Below are 12,171 nucleotides of genomic sequence, written 5' to 3'. Positions count from 1 at the left end.
AAATACTCCTAGGAGTATCTAACTAGCCATGTGGAAAACTAGGCCCCAAGAAAAGACTTATCTCCCTCAGAGAAAAAAACGTCCTATTTGCAAAACATGAAAACGTTTTTTCACCAAGTAATATGAGTATTAACATGAGTATTACCCTGTTTTGTAAGCATGATCCCAGTCATTGTTAAATCACTGCATCTAGCTTACCTCAAATAGACAAGGCTCTGTCAGCATTTTCTAGAACTTTTATTCATCTCTCTAGAAATAAAAATACTAAACATACCCAGGGATAGGCAAGGTGTCCGTACACGGACACTGGTGTCCGTGACTGGCACATGCAGTGTCCGCCACCCATTTTGCAGTGGGGAGGGAGGAGTAGGACAGATGAATGCTAGTCCTGACTCCTCCTTGATGCAGGCGGCACCACGTTCTGCGGGGTTGGGACCGCGCCCACGGGACGCCGCCTAGTAGTGGGAAAGTGAGTGAGAGGGAAAAAGCAAGCTGCCTCCAGTGCAGCCTGTGTCAACCACCCATGAGCCGTGACCCATCCCGATTCCTTGATCTGTGCGGCAGCGTGGTGCTGGTGTCTGTGTGTAGAAGACTGCCGCATACTCTGATAAACCTTACTTAACCAAATAGGTAACCAACCATGATGATCATGCGATTAACATCAAGGTGGGTGAGTTTGGTTAGGAGCTGCAGACTCTCAATACAAAAAAAAAAAAAAAGAAAGGTCTATATATATATATATATGTTATTTTAAACTTGTTTGATTAGATGACTCATTTGTACTTGTGGAACTAGACCAGGGACAACCAACAAGCAACCCATTTGACAGCAAAGTGCCGCTCTCCTGACTTATAGAAACATAGAATGTGTCTGCAGATAGGAACCATTCGGCACATCTAGTCTGCCCAATTTTCTGAATACTTTTATTAGTTCCTAGCCTTATCTTATACCTAGCATAGCCTTATGCCTATCCCATGCATTTTTAAACTCCTTCACTGTCTCTACCACTTCTGCTGGATGGCTATTCCACCATGCATCCACTACCCTCTTGGTAAAGAGAGTGTTTTTTTTATGTTTTTAATTTGAAATGTACCTTGGTGTCCTTCACTAAGGTCTGTACTTTGGAAAATGTCCGCCACAGCCTTGGTCCGTGCCTATCCCTGAACATACCTCAAAGCAGGTAATCTGCAGACCGTTCCCCCAACTGAAGTTTTCCCATACTCTTCAGTTATGTGTGAGAACAGCAATGGACCTTAGTTACAAACCGCTAAGATCATCAACCTCCAGGCAGAATTCTTCTTCTAATTTCTGCCTGAGAGTAAAACAGTACAGAATGACTGGTGGTGGGGGTTAGGGGAGCATACCTCCCAACATTTCAAAATTCAAAAGAGGGACATCCCCCCCCCCCGGCAAAAAAATTGAAATGTGGTGGGCGGGGCTTAAAAATCATAAGACCAAAGTAATAAAAATAAAATTCTAAATAAAGTCATATATTTTAATACACTTAGGCAGCAAATCAAACACAAGCTCAAACCACTGGTATGGCTATGTGAGCGCTGTATTTAATTATCCTTTGCAAAGACATTGCTAAATATTTTTATCTTAATTGCACATTTATTAATAAATTATTTAAAACTACTCTCTGCATTCCCCATTAATATTCTAGATTCTGGCCTTTAAAGTCAGCAAAAATGCACAGTAACACACTACATAGCATACACTTACACATGCAGATACACACACAGTACATAGCATACACTTACACATGCAGATACACACACACTACATAGCATACACTTACACATGCAGATACACACACACTACATAGCACACACACACACTACATAGCATACACTTATACATGCAGATACACACACACTACATAGCATACACTTATACATGCAGATACACATACACTTATACATGCAGATACATGCACACTACATAGCATACACTTACACATGCAGATACACATACACTTATACATGCAGATACATACACACTACATAGCATACACTTACACATGCAGATACACACACACTACATATAATACACTTATACATGCAGCATACACTTATACATGCAGCATACACAGACACTACATAGTATACACTTATACATGCAGACACACACTACATAGCATACACTTATACATGCAGATACACACTTATACATGCAGATACACATACACACACTACATAGCTTACATTTATACATGCAGACACACACACACTACATAGCATAAATTTATACATACAGATACACACACACAGTTATGGATACAGATAGACACACACACTACATCATATATGGGTATCTGTAATTCATTGTATGGGGTCCTGGGGTTGCTAAGCACATTAGCTGGCAGTCTGCGGCTGCCACTGTTCGTTACACTGTTCGTTACCCTGGTATTAGCACTGCTCATTGTATAAAACTGAAGGCATGCTAGTATTATCACCAGGGGTTAGATATCATCATTACCAGAGGTAGGTTAGAGAGGTCACCATTACCCGTGGTCAGAGTGTATACAGCCTTCTTACTCCTGCTTAACCCACACACCATTACTTTTCCACAGGGAATATAACAGGTATCTAACCCTGTGAAAGCAAAGCCAGTTGCTTCTAAGTATGGGCCCAATAGAATTTAAAAAAAAATTTTTTTATTTTTTTTTAAATGCCTAGGGCAACTCGGGACAGACCCCTAAAATCGGGACAGTTGGGGAGTATGGGGGAGGAGCTACGTAGACAGCTCTGCTGTGGGTGTCCTCTTGCAACTTCCTGTTGGGAAGGAGAATATCCCACAAGTAATGTATGAACCCGTGGACTGGATACACTTTACAAGAGAAATGTACATTTCATGGGGCATTAATATTCATTTTAAAGCCAAAATTAAGATAAAAATTACTCAATCGATTATTGTAAAGGCTAGTCACTATAATGCCCCTTTATTTATGTCCCTGGCCTAATTTAGCAGTGACAGATGAAAAGTGTAGACCGCAGAAAACATTTTCTTTAATATAGAAGTTTTAAAGACTTGGCAAACAAAAGAAGCTTACTAATGTATTGTCATCCAAGCATCATGACAAGCACACCATACATACATGGATTTCTAGAGAATGTAAGTCGTGCGATGCAATAAAAAGTAACAAACTGTAATGTTACATGTTCATAACACGAACATTTTACTGAAGAGACCTATATTATTATAGTGACACTGTGTATATATTATGTATCTATAATTAGCTCAAAGCCTCAAACTATTAAAGTAACAATAACTTCCCGCTTTCATTTTGTCCTACTACCGAGTCTGACACGCATACGTATTCCCTCAGTGATACGCACGCACGGCTTCCAATTACGTTCAGGCACGCATGGCTGTTCCGCTCTTTTCCTTAGTTTGACCCTTAACGGCTTCTGTCAGCAGTCAGACATATTGCCTCAGAGGAGCCGGGAGAGGCCCGTACAGTCCGGGGGCAGCATGGGTGAGACTTGGGTAGATTTCTTTCCTCCAGGGAAGGTTAGGGGAGTAAGGTACATCTTTTTAATGTCCTGCATACCATCCCAGGTAGAGGTATCAATGTGCCAACGGCAGCTAGAGCAGTTAGGGATCAGTAACAGCACAGAAATATGTGACCCCACCCTGTGTAAGGGGCTGCGATATGATAGACGGGGTGTCTGTACCCTGTTTATTGGGAGCTGTGACTGGATTATTGCCTATAAAGCGTATTCGTGTGACAGAGTTTATAACATGAAAAGCTGTTCCTGGTTTGTGGGGGAGTATGTGGCTTGTTCTAGTGAGGAACAGCTTAAACCATATTTTACTCTTAATATATTTATGGTGGACATTTGAGTATTTATATTTTTATGTAGATTAGAGTTTATCGATGCTATTTGTGATGTATCAGATTAAACCAATCAATATCGTAAGAAGTGTAATAAATTATATACGAAGAAGCAAAAAAAAGTAAAATTATATATATATATATATATATATATATATATATATATATATATATATATATATATATATATATATATATATATATATATATATATAGTGTGTGTTGGTAATGCCAAACTGGGAATGGGTAATAAAGCAATTATCTTCTTAAACAATAACAATTCTGGAGTAGACTGTCCCTTTAACTAGTAAACTATAGTAACTTTTGTCTCTCTGGTAAACTATAGTAATAGTTTTTCACTCCCATGTATCTATATTCACGTACACTCATGTACATATATATTCAGTTTACGCCGGGGTTAGGTTCCAGAAGGAATGGTTGTATATTGAAACCCAGTTTATAATGTAAGTCAATGGGAAGTAAGGGAGATAGGTTCCAGGCTCCTCTCAAAATTGTCATAACACCTAATACATTATTTTTAAAGCTTTGAAATGAAGACTTTAAATGCTAAACAGCATTATAAACCTAATAAAATAATCACACAACACAGAATATATAATTAAACTAAGTTAAATGAACAAAAATATTTGCTAAACAGCATTATAAACCTAATAAAATAATTACACAACACAGACTTAACTTGCATTTTTCTGCAAACAGTTCTTTCTATGCATTCCAATCTGGACTGATTTATAGACAGGAAGATATTGTTCCTTTGAAATCTGCTCGATAGCTCAGGTCTGGTTAAACTGATTAATTTCAGCTTGCTTGGCTTTGCTGCAACACAAGCGGACAGCTCCACCTGCAGGCTATTTTAATAAATGCACTGCTTCTCAATGCTATTCAATAGCAGTCACATGACTGGAAAAAAGGTTGTTATTCTGAAACAGTGTAAATTGCATAGTTGTAAAACGAGGGCCACCTGTGTGTGTGTGTATATATATATATATCACTTTAGTTTACTAGTCAGGGGTTAATTTACTAGCCCAGAGGGAAGAAGTTACTAGTCCACTCAAAGATAGTTAAGAGTCAAATTGTAAATTAAAAAAAATTTTTTTTTAGGTGACAGCACTGTTTCTTAAACAAGAAGTCTCTTATTGTAGTGACAAAACTCAGGTACCTTCTTGTTTAAGAAACAGTGCTGACACCGAAGCTGATTTTATTTATATGAGTGAGGAGCAATACGGGATCCTGATTGGGGAAAATTAGATTGAACTGAAAGATTAAATAAAGTGAGTGGTGTATCATGCATATATTCTATCTATCTCTTTTACTGGCTATTGTCTTCCTCCCTTTGTAGTTTTTACTGACTGACATTTGACATCTGGTTATTTCTTAAAGGGACATTATTTTATTCTTCACTTAAAGGGACACTGAACCTAATTTTTTTCTATTGTGATTTAGAGCAGGCAACTTTCTAATTTACTCCTATTATCATTTTTCTTTGTTCTCTTGCTATCTTTATTTGAAAAAGAAGGCATCTAAGATTTTTTTCTTGGTTCAGGGCTCTGGACAGCACTTTTTGATTGGTGGATGAATTTATCCACCAATCGGCAAGGCTAACCCAGGTTGTTCACCAAAAATGGTCCGGCATCTAAACTTACATTCTTGCATTTCAAATAAAGATACCAAGAGAATAAATAAAATTTGATAATAGGAGTAATTTAGAAAGTTGCCTAAAATGTCATGCTCTATCTGAATCACAAAAGAAAAAAATTGGGTTCAGTGTCCCTTTAATTTAAAACCCTGTATTCTGAAACATATTGCAGTCTCCCCTCCCCCTTCTCTGGTTTGAAGAGGCTCCAGTAAAACTGTGATAATTGCCATTATTAGCCAGTGAGCAATTTCCAATAGAACTAATTTTTTATATTTTTAGTGTAGCAATGTAATCATGGTACAGATTGTACAATGTCACCTTAAAGTGATTGTAAACTTTAATGAATTAAACCTCAGGCTCAAGAAATTATCTTAAACAGGGGCACTTTAATTTATTGAAGTTTACAAAATGCTTATTTTTTAAAAAATACTGTTGCGTTATGGTAAACAACGCCAATCCTCTGCCCGCATCTCCTGCTCTTTTTAGCAGATCGATGATGAATCTGGCTTCCTCCAATCATAGCATGCACCATGAGCCAGTATTTTATACTTCATGACTGAAAGTCCCCTTTATTTGTTCCAATTGTAAATCCTAGCGTTTCACAAACGCTAGGATTTACAATCACTTTGAGTCTCAATTTAAATCGCTAGTCAGACCAATTTTAAATCGTGGTTTTCATTTTTAGAATAACTTTTCAGAGTATTTTTCCTGTATATCAGACAATTACTGATTTGGATATGTATAGATAGACCATTGAAACTAATGAATTAAATTATTGGGAGGTGAACTATCTCCAGTTTAATAGTTTAATCATTCATATTTGATCAACTTTCAACAGTCACCAATTTACACAGTGTCCCAATGTTGACTGGTCCTAACACTACAGTGCTTTGCCTTTATGGGCTGAACCATTCCTGCTTTATCTCTTCATAATAGAATCAGACTCCCTGGCTTTATATACACAACTTCATTACACTGTCATGAGTACACCTGAGCTTTACATTTGTATATATCCCTTTTTTTAATTTTATTAATGAAACTTCTTAATATAAAATATATGTAATTTCTTTCATGTAATTAGCAAGAGTCCATGAGCTAGTGACGTATGGGATATACATTCCTACCAGGAGGGGCAAAGTTTCCCAAACCTCAAAATGCCTATAAATACACCCCTCACCACACCCACAATTCAGTTTTACAAACTTTGCCTCCGATGGAGGTGGTGAAGTAAGTTTGTGCTAGATTCTACGTTGATATGCGCTCCGCAGCAAGTTGGAGCCCGGTTTTCCTCTCAGCGTGCAGTGAATGTCAGAGGGATGTGAGGAGAGTATTGCCTATTTGAATGCAGTGATCTCCTTCTACGGGGTCTATTTCATAGGTTCTCTGTTATCGGTCGTAGAGATTCATCTCTTACCTCCCTTTTCAGATCGACGATATACTCTTATATATACCATTACCTCTGCTGATTCTCGTTTCAGTACTGGTTTGGCTTTCTACAAACATGTAGATGAGTGTCCTGGGGTAAGTAAATCTTATTTTCTGTGACACTCTAAGCTATGGTTGGGCACTTTGTTTATAAAGTTCTAAATATATGTATTCAAACATTTATTTGCCTTGACTCAGAATGTTCAACTTTCCTTATTTTTCAGACAGTCAGTTTCATATTTGGGATAATGCATTTGATTTAATCATTTTTTCTTACCTTCAAAAATTTGACTATTTTCCCTATGGGCTGTTAGGCTCGCGGGGGCTGAAAATGCTTCATTTTATTGCGTCATTCTTGGCGCAGACTTTTTTGGCGCAAAACTTCTTTTCCGTTTCCGGCGTCATACGTGTCGCCGGAAGTTGCGTCATTTTTTGACGTTATTTTGCGCCAAAAATGTCGGCGTTCCGGATGTGGCGTCATTTTTGGCGCCAAAAAGCATTTAGGCGCCAAATAATGTGGGCGTCTTATTTGGCGCTAAAAAATATGGGCGTCGCTTTTGTCTCCACATTATTTAAGTCTCATTTTTCATTGCTTCTGGTTGCTAGAAGCTTGTTCTTTGGCATTTTTTCCCATTCCTGAAACTGTCATTTAAGGAATTTGATCAATTTTGCTTTATATGTTGTTGTTTTTTCTCTTACATATTGCAAGATGTCTCACGTTGCATCTGAGTCAGAAGATACTACAGGAAAATCGATGTCTAGTGCTGGATCTACCAAAGCTAAGTGTATCTGCTGTAAACTTTTGGTAGCTATTCCTCCAGCTGTTGTTTGTATTGATTGTCATGACAAACTTGTTAATGCAGATAATATTTCCTTTAGTAAAGTACCATTGCCTGTTGCAGTTCCTTCAACATCTAAGGTGCAGAATGTTCCTGATAACATAAGAGATTTTGTTTCTGAATCCATAAAGGCGGCTATGTCTGTTATTTCTCCTTCTAGTAAATGTAAAAAAATCTTTTAAAACTTCTCTCCCTACAGATGAATTTTTAAATGAACATCATCATTCTGATTCTGATGACTCTTCTGGTTCAGAGGATTCTGTCTCAGAGGTTGATGCTGATAAATCTTCATATTTATTTAAAATGGAATTTATTCGTTCTTTACTTAAAGAAGTTCTAATTGCTTTAGAAATAGAGGATTCTGGTCCTCTTGATACTAATTCTAAACGTTTGGATAAGGTATTTAAATCTCCTGTGGTTATTCCAGAAGTTTTTCCTGTTCCTAATGCTATTTCTGCAGTAATTTCCAAAGAATGGGATAAATTGGGTAATTCATTTACTCCTTCTAAACGTTTTAAGCAATTATATCCTGTGCCGTCTGACAGATTAGAATTTTGGGACAAAATCCCTAAAGTTGATGGGGCTATTTCTACCCTTGCTAAACGTACTACTATTCCTACGTCAGATGGTACTTCGTTTAAGGATCCTTTAGATAGGAAAATTGAATCCTTTCTAAGAAAAGCTTATCTGTGTTCAGGTAATCTTCTTAGACCTGCTATATCTTTGGCTGATGTTGCTGCAGCTTCAACTTTTTGGTTGGAAACCTTAGCGCAACAAGTAACACATCATGATTCTCATGATATTATTATTCTTCTTCAGCATGCTAATAATTTTATCTGTGATGCCATCTTTGATATTATCAGAGTTGATGTCAGGTTTATGTCTCTAGCTATTTTAGCTAGAAGAGCTTTATGGCTTAAGACTTGGAATGCTGATATGGCTTCTAAATCAACTCTACTTTCCATTTCTTTCCAGGGTAACAAATTATTTGGTTCTCAGTTGGATTCCATTATTTCAACTGTTACTGGTGGGAAAGGAACTTTTTTACCACAGGATAAAAAATCTAAGGGTAAAAACAGAGCTAATAATCGTTTTCGTTCCTTTCGTTTCAACAAAGAACAAAAACCTGATCCTTCATCCTCAGGAGCAGTTTCAGTTTGGAAACCATCTCCAATCTGGAATAAATCCAAGCCAGCCAGAAAGGCAAAGCCTGCTTCTAAGTCCACATGAAGGTGCGGCCCTCATTCCAGCTCAGCTGGTAGGGGGCAGGTTACGTTTTTTCAAAGAAATTTGGATCAATTCTGTTCACAATCTTTGGATTCAGAACATTGTTTCAGAAGGGTACAGAATTGGTTTCAAGATGAGACCTCCTGCAAAGAGATTTTTTCTTTCCCGTGTCCCAGTAAATCCAGTAAAAGCTCAAGCATTTCTGAATTGTGTTTCAGATCTAGAGTTGACTGGAGTAATTATGCCAGTTCCAGTTCAGGAACAGGGGATGGGGTTTTATTCAAATCTCTTCATTGTACCAAAGAAGGAGAATTCCTTCAGACCAGTTCTGGATCTAAAAATATTGAATCGTTATGTAAGGATACCAACGTTCAAGATGGTAACTGTAAGGACTATCTTGCCTTTTGTTCAGCAAGGGAATTATATGTCCACAATAGATTTACAGGATGCATATCTGCATATTCCGATTCATCCGGATCATTATCGGTTCCTGAGATTCTCTTTTCTGGACAAGCATTACCAGTTTGTGGCTCTGCCGTTTGGCCTTGCTACAGCAAGGATTTTTACAAAGGTTCTCGGTGCCCTTCTGTCTGTAATCAGAGAACAGGGTAGTGTGGTATTTCCTTATTTGGACGATATCTTGGTACTTGCTCAGTCTTTACATTTAGCAGAATTTCATACGAATCGACTTGTGGTGTTTCTTCAAGATCATGGTTGGAGGATCAATTTACCAAAAAGTTCATTGATTCCTCAGACAAGGGTAACCTTTCTGGGTTTCCAAATAGATTCAGTGTCCATGACTCTGTCTTTAACAGACAAGAGGTGTCTAATACTGATGGCAACTTGTCGAAACCTTCAGTCACAATCATTCCCTTCGGTAGCCTTATGCATGGAAATTCTAGGTCTTATGACTGCTGCATCGGACGCGATCCCCTTTGCTCGTTTTCACATGCGACCTCTTCAGCTTTGTATGCTGAATCAATGGTGCAAGGATTACACAAAGATATCTCAATTAATATCTTTAAAACCGATTGTTCGACACTCTCTAACGTGATGGACAGATCATCATCGTTTAATTCAGGGGGCTTCTTTTGTGCTTCCGACCTGGACTGTAATTTCAACAGATGCAAGTCTCACAGGTTGGGGAGCTGTGTGGGGATCTCTGACGGCACAAGGAGTTTGGGAATCTCAGGAGGTGAGATTACCGATCAATATTTTGGAACTCCGTGCAATTTTCAGAGCTCTTCAGTTTTGGCCTCTTCTGAAGAGAGAATCGTTCATTTGTTTTCAGACAGACAATGTCACAACTGTGGCATACATCAATCATCAAGGAGGAACTCACAGTCCTCTGGCTATGAAAGAAGTATCTTGAATTTTGGTTTGGGCGGAATCCAGCTCCTGTCTAATCTCTGCGGTTCATATCCCAGGTGTAGACAATTGGGAAGCGGATTATCTCAGTCGCCAAACGTTGCATCCGGGCGAATGGTCTCTTCACCCAGAGGTATTTCTTCAGATCGTTCAAATGTGGGAACTTCCAGAAATAGATTTGATGGCGTCCCATCTAAACAAGAAACTTCCCAGGTATCTGTCCAGATCCCGGGATCCTCAGGCGGAGGCAGTGGATGCATTATCACTTCCTTGGAAGTATCATCCTGCCTATATCTTTCCGCCTCTAGTTCTTCTTCCAAGAGTAATCTCCAAGATTCTGAAGCAATGCTCGTTTGTTCTGCTGGTAGCTCCGGCATGGCCTCACAGGTTTTGGTATGCGGATCTTGTCCGGATGGCCTCTTGCCAACCGTGGACTCTTCAGTTAAGACCAGACCTTCTGTCACAAGGTCCTTTTTTCCATCAGGATCTGAAATCCTTAAATTTAAAGGTATGGAGATTGAACGCTTGATTCTTCGTCAAAGAGGTTTCTCTGACGCTGTGATTAATACTATGTTACAGGCTCGTAAATCTGTGTCTAGAGAGATATATTATAGAGTCTGGAAGACTTATATTTCTTGGTGTATTTCTCATCATTTTTCTTGGCATTATTTTAGAATTCCGAGAATTTTACAGTTTCTTCAGGATGGTTTAGATAAAGGTTTGTCCGCAAGTTCCTTGAAAGGACAAATCTCTGCTCTTTCTGTTCTTTTTCACAGAAAGATTGCTATTCTTCCTGATATTCATTGTTTTATACAAGCTTTGGTTCGTATAAAACCTGTCATTAAGTCAATTTCTCCTCCTTGGAGTTTGAATTTGGTTCTGGGGGCTCTTCAAGCTCCTCCGTTTGATCCTATGCATTCATTGGACATTAAATTACTTTCTTGGAAAGTTTTGTTCCTTTTGGCCATCTCTTCTGCCAGAAGACTTTCTGAATTATCTGCTCTTTCTTGTGAGTCTCCTTTTCTGATTTTTCATCAGGATAAGGCGGTGTTGCGAACTTCTTTTGAATTTTTACCTAAAGTTGTGAATTCCAACAACATTAGTAGAGAAATTGTGGTTCCTTCATTATGTCCTAATCCTAAGAATTCTAAGGAGAAATCGTTGCATTCTTTGGATGTTGTTAGAGCTTTGAAATATTATGTTGAAGCTACTAAATCTTTCAGAAAGACTTCTAGTCTATTTGTTATCTTTTCCGGTTCTAGAAAAGGCCAGAAAGCTTCTGCCATTTCTTTGGCATCTTGGTTGAAATCTTTAATTCATCTTGCCTATGTTGAGTCGGGTAAAACTCCGCCTCAGAGAATTACAGCTCATTCTACTAGGTCAGTTTCTACTTCCTGGGCGTTTAGGAATGAAGCTTCGGTTGATCAGATTTGCAAAGCAGCAACTTGGTCCTCTTTGCATACTTTTACTAAATTCTACCATTTTGATGTATTTTCTTCTTCTGAAGCAGTTTTTGGTAGAAAAGTACTTCAGGCAGCGGTTTCAGTTTGAATCTTCTGCTTATGTTTTTCGTTAAACTTTATTTTGGGTGTGGATTATTTTCAGCAGGAATTGGCTGTCTTTATTTTATCCCTCCCTCTCTAGTGACTCTTGTGTGGAAAGATCCACATCTTGGGTAATCATTATCCCATACGTCACTAGCTCATGGACTCTTGCTAATTACATGAAAGAAAACATAATTTATGTAAGAACTTACCTGATAAATTCATTTCTTTCATATTAGCAAGAGTCCATGAGGCCCGCCCTTTTTTGTG

The 12,171-nt window shown here is 38.2% G+C and overlaps 1 protein-coding gene across 1 annotated transcript in view; it reads left to right on the top strand.

Annotated features, from left to right (window-relative positions):
• Window positions 1-3,359: 3,359 nt before the first annotated feature.
• Window positions 3,360-12,171, top strand: part of KPNA6 (karyopherin subunit alpha 6) — a gene marked incomplete in the record, with an annotated part of 182,623 nt that continues 173,811 nt past the window's right edge. Inside the window, 1 exon segment of the mRNA XM_053707243.1 lies at window positions 3,360-3,481. Coding sequence (XP_053563218.1) covers window positions 3,478-3,481 — 4 coding nt within the window.

Source organism: Bombina bombina, chromosome 3, assembly GCF_027579735.1.
Source record: "Bombina bombina isolate aBomBom1 chromosome 3, aBomBom1.pri, whole genome shotgun sequence".
Lineage (NCBI taxonomy): Eukaryota > Metazoa > Chordata > Amphibia > Anura > Bombinatoridae > Bombina > Bombina bombina.
The sequence above is the reverse complement of the archived record's forward strand: the minus strand, read 5'-3'. Positions and strand labels throughout refer to the sequence as shown.